General features: G+C 38.5%; 1 protein-coding gene across 5 annotated transcripts; it reads right to left on the bottom strand.

The window, feature by feature from the left end:
- Positions 1 to 120: 120 nt before the first annotated feature.
- Positions 121 to 15,775, bottom strand: LOC107223995. Of its 5 annotated transcripts, none has more exons than XM_046746089.1 (14): positions 15,744 to 15,775; positions 14,345 to 14,657; positions 7,465 to 7,548; positions 7,228 to 7,293; positions 6,073 to 6,243; positions 5,251 to 5,595; positions 4,829 to 5,123; positions 3,342 to 3,483; positions 3,059 to 3,252; positions 2,280 to 2,961; positions 2,038 to 2,198; positions 1,696 to 1,948; positions 841 to 1,589; positions 121 to 742 (listed from the first exon to the last, which is right to left on the bottom strand). In XM_046746089.1, the coding sequence occupies exons 1-14, from the start codon at positions 15,754 to 15,756 to the stop codon at positions 596 to 598; spliced, it is 3,615 nt and encodes a 1,204-aa protein (XP_046602045.1). In that variant the 5' UTR covers positions 15,757 to 15,775; the 3' UTR covers positions 121 to 595. The 5 variants fall into 5 exon arrangements, with proteins under 5 accessions (XP_046602045.1, XP_046602046.1, XP_046602049.1 ...); XM_046746090.1 differs by lacking the exon at positions 15,744 to 15,775 and adding an exon at positions 15,546 to 15,737; XM_046746093.1 differs by lacking the exon at positions 6,073 to 6,243.
- Between the last annotated feature and the right edge of the window lie 314 nt (positions 15,776 to 16,089).

Here is a 16,089-nt window from a genome sequence, read left to right as displayed (position 1 = left end):
TTTTTTTTTGGTGCTCGCTATATGTCTTTGGTGCGATAGGAACAGATTTTGTTATTTATAGCATTAATTCAATCACACATATTATCATTTCAATATTGACAATAGAGGTTTCCTTTTTTCTGCTTTGACGCCAAATATCTTATATATCGTGATACAATACCTTTTGAACATACATTTACTATCACAAAACTTGTCGTTCTTCAATCTCAACTTTGGAATGTTTGACAAAAGTTCATGAAAGAGAAATTAAAATGCATCATGTTGTTTCTAATTCTAGAAACATATCACTACTTATACATACAAATGAATACAAAATGATTTATAAAATAAAAGCATGTGTTAGGATATTGTTTAGAAAAATCACTCTCATAAGTTTGTTATCGTTGATGCTAATCGTGTGGTTCATTTCTTACAATATCTACTGTCAGTATATTTCAATCTTACGATTCCTTTCGTAAAAATCTATATTCCCATTTTCTTAAATTTGGAAAAATTTATCAAAGGTACAAAGAGTACTGAAAGTATTGGTTGGTGTTCATCTTTTAAAGACTGGGAAAAATCTAGTATGTAGAATAAATGTGAATTATGAATTATATTACACTTCAGATGATTGTAGCAGACTGGAAAGTATGTCGTGGTCATCAGGCTCGTTTTCATCTTCCAGAAAGACCATATTTATGTTCAAGTTTTCTCCGAATTCATCATCAATGTACAAATCTTCAACCGTGCTGTCGGGAATTTCCTAAAAAAAAAACAAAAACAACGTACAATCGCGGGTAAATGTTATGTAAAAATTTTTAAAGATCTGTTGCATTAGTGAGATTTATAAGATAATATTACCCCTCTTCTAATGGGCAATCTTCCAAGCGGTGAAACATTGCTCACAGACCTGAACTGCCCCAATCCGGCAGGAAGGGATCTTCGTCTGGCAAGTAAATTTCTGTTTTGGCAACTTTTGCAACCTTTTTCCCCACTTTTAGCACTTAAAAATATCGTTGCTGATGAGATGAGACTTTTTTCAGCTAAGCAGTTCAGGCTGTCATTTGCATCATGCGTGTTGTTGCCATTCAGGTTACTGTACGTAAAATCGGGCTGTCTTTGAACCAAAGAGTCATCTATTTTTGATTCTGTCATACTGTCAAAAATATCTCCTGACTTTTGACCAAAAGATAGGTATCTTGATTTTTCGTTGTTGTCTTCAACGGTAATAGGATATTTCGTCGCTATTTCGGTGGCAAGTAGCGAATCACGGTCACCATTTGTGGTTCGTTCAATGCTTTTTATCTCTTCATTTGAATTATTAACATACAGCTTTGATTTGTTTAAATTTTCAAAGATTGATTCGCTTGCACCATTTTCGTCAAATACAACATCAGAGATGTTAGGGCTCTCCAATGGTGAAAATTGGCTCGATTTTTCGTTATTTGGTGTTGCTGAATTAATGATAATCGTAGCTCGATCGAGGGCTTCTTTCAATGCCTGTAACGGCATAGTTTCGGATGTACGATTTTGACTTGCATCCATTTCGGTAGTCGTTGTGTCCGTCATCAAAACAGAATCTGGGTATATGAAATCAGCTTTGTCGTGGGCTGATGTAAAAAATAAAAAATATATGAATAAATACTTGAGAAACCTCGCTGTAACTCGGTTTTGTCAATGTGTTCTTTTTTTTTTCATATAATTGAAAAGTTTTACCTGGAGTTTTATTGCTGATAATATAGGTTGAATCACTTTCCGGAGATTCCGGCGATTTGGAATTGAGTTGTTTGTTATCGAGACTTGAAAGGTTTTGCGCGCTGCTATGGTCGTCTTTATGCATTTTAGACAAGCAAATCAACTTCTCCTTCCTCCACAGTGATGATTCAAAGAAGTTAGTAGAGCTAGAGTTCAGTGTTTGCGACCGTGGAATTGATGGTTGATGCTCCTGGTTCAGTAGCGACTGCCCTACCTGAAACATACAGTGAAAACAAGTTTAGAAATGTATAAGTGAATTCTTTCGACTTTCTTAAGAAGTTCAATTGGTCCGAATCAACTCACTCTTTGATTTTGATGGCTTGCAGGCTTGATTAAAGTTGGATTGTACTCTATGGGTGACTTGGACAGTAGCGGTTCAAAGTTTGTTTTATGACTCGCAGGTTTGCATGGCTCACAGCTTTTCTCTCTCGCCTCTTTTAAAATCCTCTCTCTCGTTCGTGGACCTTGAACATTGAAAGAAATTCATTTATCGTGCAACTATCGACAGTATCAATTGAATGATCTGCTTACTTTTATATACCTACTTGATTGTGGTATGTCAGGTATTTCGAGGGCTTGAAGATTCGTGAGCGAGCTGGTACCATAGAAAAATTTGGACCTTTTCGTCGCTATCAGTTCTTTAAGTTTTTTCAAATCGGTTATGGTATCGTTCCCGGATTCGTCATCGCTTGATTCTGTAATTTCGATTGCGGTCGAAGATTCGGAGAAACTGCTCTCAGACACGATTAATTTACTCAAATTTCTATCTGCCTTCTTCCCGATATCGGTGGACGTCGCCTTCGTAGCTCTGCGCTGTCTTTTCTCATCGGTGTGGCCCAGTTTCTCCCGTTTGCCTGCCGTTCTCTCGCGATACTCAGACACGGCTTTACGAGTTTCGGGGGGTGATACATGCCCGCAATTCTTTCTCCGCGTCTCCGCGTACATATTTGAATTTTTTTCGTCTGACGCCGCGCACGCATCACCGGAGCAGATCTTATTCTTTCCGTTTTTCTGTCCTCCTTCATCAACCGATGTTTTTTTCAAATTAAATAACTTCTTCGCCATCAGAGTGTTGTTTATATCATTCGTATCCCGTTTCGGCGTAGTTACCGTCGGCGATTTGATCAACGGCGATGTGGCCACGGGTGCATTGAACGTTTTTACATCCGGATTATTGTTGTTAGATTGCCGATTGATGTAAATCGGTTCTTCCTCTTCGTAACGCAGCTAAAAAGATATTTTTTTTTTTTCTCAAAAATCAAACAATCTAAGTAACAGTTTCCTGTAAACATAAATTTAACCAGTTAAAAAGATTTCTACGAACCTCGATTCGCCGTAAAAATCTGCGCGTACGATCCATGTCCAAGTTCCTCTTGTTAACGTCCAGATGGAGACCGACCTCAAGCAGGTTGTTTAGCAGCGGTGGAAAATTGTATGTATCCGTTGATATCCTGCGCTCCCAGTGTATGTATTGTCGCTCTATTTCCGCCTCGTCTAGTCCGTTCCAAGGAATTCGGCCTGTGCATTAAAAAAAAAAAAAATCTGATTCCAGGACAATCCAATTTTTTCTAGTATTGTCATCTTATTTACGTTCTCGAAGCGCTCACCAGTACACATTTCCCAAATTAGGAGAGCCAGGGCGTAAACATCGCACGCCCGACTGGGTGCATCGCCGTAAAACATCTCAGGTGCTTGCCACTTGAATATTTCTGTCCTCAGTCTTTCCTCCCATTCGCGGTAAGGCCGCGGCTAAAGGAAACGTTACGAATTGCCAGTTTTTGTTTTAATCAAAGAATACCCTCAGCGTGGGATCAAGCAGCGTGGTTACAGCGAAGCTGCACGCTTACAGAAGTATGCGGGAAAATATATTTATTTATCCCGTCCATCGGGAATCTGGACACGGTCGAGCGATCGCTCGTCTGTCTCCTTTTTGAAACAAATTCAATTGAATACCTACTAGCAGTGCAAACGTGTCCGTTTTGAAATCGGGACGATCAATTGGATACAATGAGAACGAAACAGTATACCGTCAGACAATTTCCTGTTACATGGAATGCGGCTATTTAAGTAAAACTCGACGAATGAAAAATACAAATCCCTCCCATCCCTCCACCACGGGTATAACATTAACGGTTCCGAGGTTTGACAACTCCGCGTAATAAAACCAACCGACAATTTACTTCTAACTTTAGTGTCACTGTTCTATAACTGCTTTTCGTTTGTTTCTTTGATTATTTGTCCGTTCGTTGGGTAATTTTTCATTTTAAAATAAGTTTTACATTGTAGTATTTTATACCTCGGTAGCGGTAATGCGGTCTGGAAACCGAAACCAAAGTCAATCTCGTGTATTGTATAAACGGTATAAAGTCGGTCAAGAAGAAGTACTAATCCCGCAGAAATAGTCATGCTTTTCGATACCTTTTTGCCTGTATATACTTATACCGTTAATAGTGTTAATTGAAAGCGATCGATTGCTCCGCGGTCCGTGAAGATTAATATTGCTCTGTAAATACATAAAATACCCATATAATATATAGCGCTACAATGAATTTTACGTAATCCTATTCAGATATACGTGTTATATACACTTTCTACTGGGGCGTGGGCCAATTATTTACGCTAGCAGAATTCCGATATCCCTGCACAACACTTCCGCGGAATTTCAGCTGCAATGCATACACGACGGCATGTATTATAATTACAAATAGACACATATTCGACGAACAGGTAGAATAAGTAATTCTAATACTTACCCTGGTGAAAATTTCTACACTTAGATTTTTACAGAAATTGAAATATTTGGGATTATTTCTTTAAAAAATTGTAAATATGCATAATTTTTCGTAAAGAGTTATTGTTAATTTTCGTTAAAATTTGTAGTAGCTTGCAGGTTTTCTTATTGAAAATATATAAATTTTCATACAAATCTACAAGTATTTATGAGAAACTAAGTATACTCTCCAATTTTGTACGATAATAATTTTTTGCACAAAATTGTAAGAAATATCCCAATTTGTTTAAAAATTCTTATAAAATCGTAGGAATCATATTCACCGGGGTATTTATCAGAATTGAAATAAATAATATCGCAAACCTCTTTTTCGCGCACGGCGAGTTCCCATCCCCCAAGTTTTGCGGTACCGCTAGCAGCGAGAAATACGCAATGCGAACTTAGAGCTCCGTGGATGATTCCTCTCGCGTGGGCGTGCCTCAGGGCATCGGCCAGCTGTCCGGCACATCGCGCCGCACCCTGGACACTTACACGCTCCCCCTGCTCGTGGACGTAGTTGTAAAGGGTGCAGTCGACCGACTCGAAAATCGCGACGATCCCGTGCTCATCGGTACGCGTCGTTCCCATCAGCAGCAGGGTGTGCGGATGCCGGATTTCCCTGCAATTTGTCGGCTTACATTCATTTGTAAACAACGAAGAAATTATTATATATATATAAATTGCAGGTGCATCATTTTTGTTTTACGTAACAAATTAATAATTAAGTATATTATGTTAATACTAACGTGAGAACGTTCAGGTCGGCTCGTACAGCGGTAAAACAGTCCGGATGGGAACTTCGGCGAAGAGCAGTTCTTGTGTTCTGCCATTCGGCGGCGATGAGCTCGAGGTAGCGATCTTCCGTACCGGCGACCCACCCGACTTCGAAGAGTTCCGACGCCTCGACGTGGGGAACCCCCGGAATCGGCGGATTTTCATACTCCGGTTGCTTCTCGCTGTTCGTATTGTTCCTGAAGATTTCGACCCGGTTTTTAGTCGGACTTAATTTCGGCGAATGACCGCCCTCGGATCCCTCGGCCGGTTCACGACGACGATCCAGAAACGCTTGGAGTGCGCTTCTGTACGCCTCGCTGATAAGCAAAAACTTGTGAAAGAATGTCATATTTTGGGAAGTTGCTTAAATGTAGATGTATCAGTGAACATTCGTTCATGCGGTGCATCGTCAATGCGGACACGGCTGTGCATCACGAGTGCATGTGCATATAATCCTGATCGAAGAAATGCAACGCGGTGACGCATCTGCGCATGCACTATTAATTTCATGCTGTGTCGAATACTATCGATTTTCACGATGTTGAAGTTATAGTTATAGTATAAACGTTATCGTAACGAAACATTGGGAAAAAGTTACCATTTTTTTATTTTTAAAATTATTTTTAAGGAACTAAGTTTGCAAAATATGAGTACGTTTTAATTTATTACGGTTTACTAAACTTCAAACAGTTCCCAAATCGCGGAAATAACGGTTTTTCCCGTTTTTCCTCGGCACGAACAGTTACGACAACGTTACCAAGTTCAATATAATCGATTTTCGATAGTCGAACAACCTGCTGGCGCGGTCTTCGGTGCAGTTTAAGCTGTTCAGCGAACCGGAAACAGAGCTGTGGGCCTCATTCGTGTCTTCGGACTGTGACAGACGGCACAGGTCGTTGGAATCAGTGCCGCGGTGTCGACGCCGTTCTAGGACCACTGTCAAGGTGCTTTTGCGGTCCTGATCGCTATCCCGAAAAAAGAATGCCGATAACAGTAACGATTCGTAGCTATAAAATGCAATATAACCAAAAAAAAAGAAAACACCGACAGGGTTACGATTGCGAAAAGAGGTTATGCCGGTTGAATCGTACGAAATGCTCGGTAAGTTATCGTTGTTACAGGTTATAACATAAGTCGAAAACGTTTATTCACCTTCCTTCGAAACGGAGCCGCCTGGCAACTGATCCTGACATCTTGACGAGGAGGTGACGTTTTTTCGTTAAAAAATTTTTGCTCATGCTACGTGAACTTGTCTCGGGTCAACACGGTCAACCGATCAAAACTTGCGGAATGAAGGGAGCTTCGAACGTGAAATTGATCGAATCAGATTTCGCAACGCCCCGCGTTCAGGTTGGCAACAGTTTATTGTGTGAATAATTTCACTTTCTTGTAGCAAGGGATGATGGGTAATTTTGTGCAAGACGCCACGCGATGCGTCCGTTTTCATTTCGGCGTATAAATACCGGCGTTGACTTGAAACGCCTTCGCGAATTTCGTTATCGCCGCGATACGCTGGAGGATTTTCGGTTCCGATAAAATATCGCTAATCCGACGTGATGTTTAATTCTCATCGCGATCTTTCTTGCCGACTCAGGGCGAAGCTCGGTTTTTCATTTCTATCCTCGATTTTCATTTGTTACTTTTCCCCGCTTTTGTTTCGCCGGTTTGTTACGACGCCATTGTTGTGTAATCGTGTTGCGTACGCCGCGTTTCGTTTTGATGTGAAAAAACTGTAAACACTACCACTAATCGTGTAAAGTTTCGAGTGTTACTATTGTGAGAGTGCTCGTGTTTTTTATCCGACCACGCTTTCAGCCACCGGAAAATTGCCGATGCAGCGTTCGAGATTTGAGAATGGTGAGTGAAACTACGAATTATAAATCTTCCAGCGTTACGTTGTCGAACACAAACAACAAACGACGCTCGAATTATTATAAGCATGTACCCACTTGTTAAGCCCTCGTTGATTCGGAGATGGCAGACTCCTCCTGTTTCGGTCCCACTGCACAAAGTCTCTGAAATTTAGGAGGAAAGATTTTCTTACAATTACACAAATGCATGATACATGGGTAAAAATCTGCCGCACATACGCATACACGAGTCTACGGCATTCCGTTTTTTTCCATCTCGTAATGTATTAACCGTTAAGAGAAAGGTAAATATCATGTGAACATAGCTATAAATACCCGCGTGCGATGTACTCGAAGTCGGGGGTGCCGGTGCACTTATTATAGGAGGACTCGGGCAGGATTCGTTCGCACAGGGAAAACCTGGAAAACCGGGAAAATGCGGGAAATTTTTTACAGCAGGGAAAACTCAGGGAATTTCGATAACAAGACTGGAATTTTGAGTCTGTCGCAGAAACACACTTGTACTTATAACAAACTGCTATCGATCTTAAGAAAAAAAAAAACGTTGTACTTGAAATTTTGTTTCATCGCAACACCTCATACATTCCACGCATATCACTCGACACCGAATCTTCTTTCGTTTTTTTTTTTTTTTTTTTTTTTTCAACGGAAAATCGCAGGCTGTTTTTTGGAAATTGATAGTCGGATGGTAAAAGATATTATTTACTAGGTAATACTGATCGTGAAGGTATTAGTATCGATGTGTAAAGTAAATTGTCATTATTTAGCGTTATATTTCGCGAAAGGTTACTTGACAAAATCTTATTTTCAGGCTGGAATGCCTGGAAAAGTCAGGAAATTCGAGATTCCAGTTATTAACAGCCGTGTAGATAAATATTTGGAGGTGGATAAAAGAGAAATGTATGTGGTGTTTTTTTCCCTCGTTTTTCTTTTCGTTTCATTGCGATCGCAGTCGAAAAATAGTAGATTTCCACACTGATAATATCTATTCGTCCGACATCCTTGTATGCAAAATATAAGTTCAGGCTAGCCCGCATTTCAACTCCGTAACATTCAATTCTTCTAGTTTTATTTTTATCTTTTTTCATTTCGCATGTTGTACGGGACAAAAGGCAAAACCTGTATATATATATATACATATATATATGTATATATATATATATATAGGTGTCCGCTGGCCCAACACAAATTCCACGTGTACTTGATAAATCGCACGTTATACATATACCCCGTTTTATGTCCGCATGATGTCATTCCGAGGTAGGGAACCGTGCCGACGCAACGGGGCGAGGTGAGATTCGTTCGAAAATTGCGTACATACGTGTGGTACCTGAGTATACCAACTCTTCGCTGAATCCGAATAACATTCTCCTACAGAATTCAGTGTCGAAAATCCTAACCAACGACGGCTCGAATACCGCAGTTTATAATTTTCCCAGTCGAGCCGGAATGAAATTCTGCCTTTTTATTTTTTACCGTTTCTACGCGGTCGCTGCAGCCGGCGCAGCAGCTTCCGGTTCCGTCAGGCTAGTTTTCGAAGCTTTTTACCGCCGGCGCGTTCTTCTTTCTCCATAGTTTGAGGATACGATCGCGAGTGTTGACTCTTTGAAACACGTGCTTTGTTGTGCTGAGTCAAATTTTATAGCAAGATAGTTTTAAATGGATTTCAAAAATTTTAAATCGCGGACGAAGGTTTCAAATTTGATGGAATATGGTTAAAAAACTCTGTGCAGGTGTTTTAGGGGTCGCTGATTGGATTCGAAATACTGGATTTTTCAAATCCGGTTTTACATTCGCAATCAGCGACCCCGAGAACTTACAATTTATGTAAAATATGTACACGCGTAGAGTGTTGACTTTCTCGGAAATGAATTATTCTTTAAATTTTCACGTTTTTTTTTTTCAACCAATCTCTTCCCAACGACAATAATTTACATTCAATGAATGAATTCCCGTTAGTATACCGTCAGAAATAGCAAAACAGCGCAAAGAAATATGTTTTCAAAATTGTCTAAATATACGGACATATTGATATAAAACAGGTGGTATTGTAAGAATACTTGCCACTATAATTCAAAGGGTTAGCCTCTCCTCTAACAATAAAATCCGACTCGTATACATGCATGTACGAATGTACGATACGCAGAATAATAATATAATCTTTCCGCTTCTTTCCGCTTCTTTCCGATGCCGTCACCTTTCCGAATCCATCGCAAAACCTTGACCCGCGCTCTCGGCCAGCTTCGACGGTCGCCTCTTATCCCCGATCGACTATTCTGCGTTAATACGAGTATGCATATGCGATACATCTTTCCCTCTCTTACGTAGCCTACCTCCGTCGGATTTACGTGCGATCGAATTTCGCTGAAATTTTTCACCTCGTTGATCCGCGATCGCCGCTTCCCGACACGCCGCGACCGCCTTCCGGTCTATTCGGTATTCGTTTCCGGCCGCCACGATCTCGTGACGCAATCCTGTGTTCAGTTCGTACAACAAATCGAGAATTAAATTTAACGTCGGCCGGAGGTTGGATGGAAAATATCGTAAATTACAACGCGAATTTGTGTCGTTTTATTTGTTTATAATAATGATCTTTCCGGGGGTCTCATTGTCGCGAGTTTGGATACATGTTTTAAAAAATCGACCATTCTTCAAAATTAAAGGCAAAAATATTGTTCCAGATAACGAAAAAACGACGTTGTTCCAATTTTGACCTCTTGATATTAATATCTAGAGATGCCTCATCGCGATTTTCCATTTCCCATTTAAATAACTTGGGAAATTTTTTTTTTTTAAGCGTTGGAATTTTATACATCGTCATCGCGTTTGTGTACCGATAAAACCACAACGTATTTTTGTGGAGAATCGAATGACCTACAAAAAAGCTCCATGATCATTTTACGATAAATCTGCTCCTTCAAAAGATCAAAGAAAAGACTTTGAATAACGTTTGAAAGATTAGATTTATCGTAAAATGATAAAAGACCTTTTTTGTAGATCGTTCAACCCCTTAAAAAAATCCGTTTTTTTCTCATCGGTACACTAATCCCTTGACGAGTTATACAATACCAAATTTGGAACACAACAGCGTTCTTTTTTCGTTATTTGGAACAATATTTTCGACTTGAATTTTGAAAAAAAAGGTCGATTGTTTTGATACAGTATAATTTATATAATATATATATATATATATATATACACATAAAAAAAAGGAAAAAGAAAAACAGCTTCGTAATAGCTGGTCTATGTACAAATGTACGTACTATCGAATCTAGAAAGCGTGGAGAAGTTGGCAGCGCGATGAATAAGAAGAAAAAGAATAAGAAGAGGAAGAAGAAGAAGAAGAAGAAGAAGAAGAAGAAGAAGAAGAAGAAGAAGAAGAAGAAGAAGAAGAAGAAGAAGTGGTGGAATTCTGATACGCGACTTGATGCTGTTGCTGCTAGAAGGTGTAACGCTGTCTGATCGATCTGATTATGGCGATAGAGTAATTACGTGCACATACATTATACATTATATTACTTCACACATACGTACACACATATGTATATGTACAAAAATCGCATGCGTTTTGCACGCCCAGCTGCATTGCGTGAGAATAAATAAACGCGTTTTTGTTGCTCTGTTTGTAACATGGAGAGGAGGAAGCATCCGGCATGGCAATTAGGCAGGCAGGATTTGTCCGGCTTACAAGGTTCATGCGCGTGTGCAGCGTGTGTGTGTATTCAACACATATCATGTAGCAGTTCCTTAATTGGATCTTGAAATATTTCACGGGTCGCTTGGCAAAATCTAGCTTAGATAGACACGTTCTAAAACCGATTACGTACGATCTATAAATTGATTATCCAACTTGTTTTTCTTAATTCCTACCAATTTTACAACTGTGTTATACACTGAGAGAAATTTTTAGTTCCGTTTACCGCTCGGTCCTTGAATATTTTCATTTTTTACCAGAATCGAAAAATATAGTTCTAGGTACAAAATGAATAATAGTTGTGTAGCCGTTACCGGAAAGTCTAGTATCCGTTGCTATTCTTTCTCGTTACGATCGCTGTTGCTATATTTTCTTGCAACCGTTGCGAAAATCTAATGCTCGCGCAAGAATAAATTGACGTTAAAGCCTTGTTTGACTAGAAAAGTAGAGTAAACCTCGCAAACTGATTTTGCGTTGCGATTACCGAAAAAGGATCGACGATAGCGCAAAATTGTTGGGCGTACCTCGTCTTTCGTAATTCCAACAATGTTCAAAAAGTTTTTTTTAACGATACCTGTTTCACTAAATTTTTCTCAGTGTATGCAGCCAGCTTGATGATTAGCGATTAATTAAACGAACGGCTTCCTCTCCCTTAGGGTATAAAAAAAAATCCCTACCGGTGGCAACGAAAGAAAGGAACTTATAATTAGCATTGATTACATCTCGTTGTAGTGCAATTACAATTATGCACGTATAATCGAACTCTTCCTTCTTCGTCGTCGCTCGCCGTGATTATTACTTATATTACATCGCTGTTCGCTAGCCGATGTATTTATATTGTTCCACGCGATTTAATTATACCTCTGCAGTTACGATCGGGTCGCAAACAGCTTTGGCACCTCGCTGGTACGAGATGAAAGTATTGGTAAGCCGGTAACGCGCCTTGAAAATTCATGACGCGTGCGCCGTACGAATTATATTATAGTATATATTTACACACAATGTGTGGACGTGTATTACATGTGCGCAGGCGATCGGCTATCGATTAATCGATTTCAGTTTATTCCTTCGTTTATACGCCGTACCCGCGACTCGCACGAATTCACGTCTTTCTATTCCCCAACAATTACACCTGTAGCAATATTATTTCCCTAGAAATAGTAAATGGAAATTTTCACTCGTGCAACAAGTAAAATCCAACTTCCGTTACGTTTTCGGTGAAATTGAATGGCGTTTGGGGGGGGGGGGGGGGGGGGGACAGCTTGTACGGTCTAAAATCATGCCCTTTCTTTCTTTCTTTCTTTTTCTTCCATTGACATTATTAACAAAATGGCGGCATGGCACGTATAAATAGCGAACGAGCACGTTTTCAATCCGGTGGTCAATTTTTATCCGATCGATTTGAAGTTTTGACACAATCGTTGAAACTTGTTTATCGATTCGGGCTCGTGGCTAGATTTTCCAATTTCAACCCCAACGTCTTTTTTTTTTTAAACACTTTTTTACCAACTTTCTGATCGAAAAATGAATTTTTCTGCTCATAATCGTATATATTTGAAAAAAAAAAGTTTCTTATTCGAGCTACAAGCTCCAACCCGAAAAAGTGTCTTTAACTCGAAACTTGACTTGTACGCATCACGTCGTCATTTTGTTATTAATTTCAATGAAAAAATGAAAAATTTTTCTCGAAACTACAAACAATAAAGCCCTAGAACTGAAATTGCTCCAAATGTAATTAATTTTCTTAAAAAAAAAAAAAAAAATAGATACGATTCTTAATCGTTCAAGCTATGCTCCCCCCCCGCCCTTAAACACCGATTCATTGCGTATGAGCGACGCGTATTCCGTTTTCACATCCTCGGAAAAGGACCGGTGAAAACAGAGAAACTTTACGACAATTGCTCGCACAGTAAATTCCTCGTCGTTTCCTTCCGTATAATAACAAAACGCCGCTTCGATTCCCAGGGATGGATACAAAATTCCTTAAAGTAAATCGCATTTTGATCACCCTATAGATCCGGCTCGCTCTCATTGTCTCCTCGTCTAGTGTCATCTGGGTAAGAAATTCTCCCTGAATTATATTCCGGAATAATAAAAGTCACCGAACAACGGCTCGTATAATTATTATTACAATAATAATTATAACAACAACACTAATAATGATAGCAATTAACTCGCCGCTCGTTTGAATTGTCTATCGAAAATATGTCCTGGGAATTTCCCACACCTTTTGTTCGCTTGAAAAAAAAAAAAAAAATAATAATAAAAAGAAAATAAAAATTACCGTTACGAACGTACATTCAGCCGGATTTTGCAAGAATTTGCGAATATGCTCCGTGAGCTTCTATTCGCAGTGTCTGTTCCGCAATGGTTGACTTTTATTCGCGAGTCGCAATTATAATAATTATGTCTCTTCGTTGTATATACACGTAATTGTATTATTATAAAAATTTCTTTTCCACTTTCATCTTTCGGTTCTCATTTCTAAATATACAGTAACATTTTTTGAAAGACGAAACATCTTTTAAACGAGCCTGCATCACGATTTTAATGACAGTTAGTGACTTCGAACTTTATTATAACCGTACGTGTGTTGGAATTGTCCATTAAATACATGGTTTTTATGTATATGTATGTATATATATATACGTTGCATATAAGCGTTTATAGTTACACAAGTTCGACACGACACAGAAATTATACGCAAGTCGCTTTATAATATTGTATATACAGATATTCACATGTAGCAAGGCTGACAAGCCGAAAGGTCAGATAATGAATCGTATCTAATGTATTCATTTTCAAACTCCACTTGAAACGTAGGCAATTTTATGTACGCAATAATAAGAATATCATTATCGCTGATAAACGGTTTCCTACATAATATACAAAAACCGGTAAAATTATCTGCTCCATTATCGCATCTGTATGCCAATTATAATATTATTACAAATTGCGCAAAGGTGTTATTATTGTAGGTAACGTATATTCTACCTTTCGTCCGGCTGTTTATCTTTCCTTTTTTTTTTCAATTTTTTCTCTCTCTTACTCTCTCTTTTTTTTGCGGTATTGATACTCGACTCGTGTCTATACACACACACACACACACACACGCACACACATTAAATATACAATCTATTCACAGGCATAAATTTGTATAATATACCCAGTTATAGAAACTCGTGTATTATATGCTACGTACGTGTAATAATGTTTGCAAATTGATGCGTGACAATGTTTTGCCTCGTCATTTTCGTCGCGCGATTGCGCGTGAAATCGAACTTTTAGACGAAACACACGGTGCTACGCGGTTGGAGAAAAGTGAAAGAAAGATAAAAAAAAAAGAAGAAGAAGAAGAAGAAGAATGTTTTCTAAAAGAAAAAGACAAAATAGTAACATAAATCACCGTATCCTCGGGTAGAAAAATAACATTAAATTTTTATACAACTTATAGGTTATATATATATATTTATTTTTGTGTGTGTGTGTGTGTGTACTCACTTTCTCAGCCATTTGAACATCCCCATAACGCAGGACGCGCACTTGTAAATTATCCCAACGTAACTCCTTATCACGGAAACACCGAGCGCCCTTGCAGCTTGGGCAACAAGGATCGCGCTACTCCGTCTTTGAACCACGGTCGGCAACTCCGTTTCGCGATTTGAACCGTTTGAACGAAAGCCGCCGCTCGGTTTTCGCCCCACGCGACCGACTCGCGATATTCGACGACGCCCTCGACGTTCGAACGGCGAGCCTCGGAACCCCGGCTCTTGTTTCTCATCGTCGTTGGGACTGCGATCCGACTTTGGCATTCCTTTTAATTTTACAATTTTATATACTTAAGGAAAAGAACTTTTTTTTTTTTTAAACTCAACTCACACGGGGCTGCAAGGAAAAAAAAACTGCGCGGGGTGTCTGTTTTTTTTTTTTTTTTTTTAATTTGTTTTATTTCGAACTCGCTGAAACCGGGATAAATGTATTGTCAAGAAAATTCTCCGTCACGAACGCGGTTTTTGCAGTTTTAGTCGGTGCGAAACTCCTGGTTTAGTCGAACTATATGGTATAATATTTTTTGATTCGAGTAATTCTTTTGCAAAAAGTTATTTCTGAGTTTTGTTCAATATATTTGTATAATTAGGATCAGAGATAGACTCGAGAATAAATACAAACGGGGAAAGAGAAAATTGAAAGCGGAAACTTGTTCGGTGATGAAAATAGGGAAAAAGAATGAAACACTGATTGTTGAGTAAATTTCATGAAGAAATTGTTCGTTTAAGTTTGTAAGATATGTTGTTTATTGTTCGTTGCAATGTAATGATGGTTTTTTCATTGTTGTCGTACTTTTTTTTTTTTTAATGCAAACAACACCTTCCATTTTGCAAAAATATTGTTCTTAGTGGAGGGAAATGGAAGTGATTATTTTTCGATTCAGCACACTCGCAAACATAATATCAATGAAAAACACCCCGTGCAGCAGTTATGAAATAATTTTCTCGCAGACCTGCGTTACTGATCTCTTTTATTACGCTAACAATTTTTAGTTAAAAATTGATTTTATAACAACACGGTAAGCACACGGATATAATATTACTCTTCTATTATACGTATATATTTACTTAATTGCGTTTACAGAAATTTATTTCATCATTTCATATGTATGTACAATAAGGTAGAATAGAAAACACTTGAGAACTGCACTTACGGCCTGTGTAATCAATATCGTAGAGATTATTTAAAAATTTAACTCTATATTTATATATGAATAAACCGCGATTTTATATTAAAAATCTGCTTATTTCGGAGCAGCATTTAACTCGACCATCGCTCTTTCCATGCCGAGCTGTTGTATTATACCACGTTTACAAAATTGGGCAGAGATGAGGTAACGCAATGTCCTTACGTCCCTGGTACATACGCTTCTAGCCTCGGACACTTGACGACTCGACTTGTTTTCAAATCACGGTGTTTACTTGCCTAAGGATGTATAATTACATGTATTTATGATAAATGCACGTACAGCGTACGCGAATCTTTTTCTTAGTCTTTTTATTTTTTCTTATTTTTTTATTTATCAATTTTCTCACCCCTTCTCGCGAACAAGAGGAAAACAACTCGAGATTTGAGTGAACGCAATAATTTTTTTCGAGCTCAATTAAATTAAATATATTCATGTAATTCAACTTGATTTTTTTTTTTTTTTTTATTACAAATTAATTTCTTTAATTTAGGTAGATTTCTTTAATTCA

Source organism: Neodiprion lecontei, chromosome 7 (assembly GCF_021901455.1).
Source record: "Neodiprion lecontei isolate iyNeoLeco1 chromosome 7, iyNeoLeco1.1, whole genome shotgun sequence".
NCBI classification, from domain to species: Eukaryota; Metazoa; Arthropoda; class Insecta; order Hymenoptera; family Diprionidae; genus Neodiprion; species Neodiprion lecontei.
This window is presented reverse-complemented; position numbering and strand designations above follow the sequence as displayed.

Bases quoted from the DNA above. Each gene is read 5' to 3' on its own strand.
- LOC107223995 (XM_046746089.1), bottom strand. The intron at 5,596-6,072 runs GTTGTTCGACTA...TTTGCTTATCAG, and splicing joins ACCGAAGACCGCGCCAGCAG to CGAGGCGTACAGAAGCGCAC. The intron at 1,590-1,695 runs GTAAAACTTTTC...TTTTTACATCAG, and splicing joins TATCAGCAATAAAACTCCAG to CCCACGACAAAGCTGATTTC.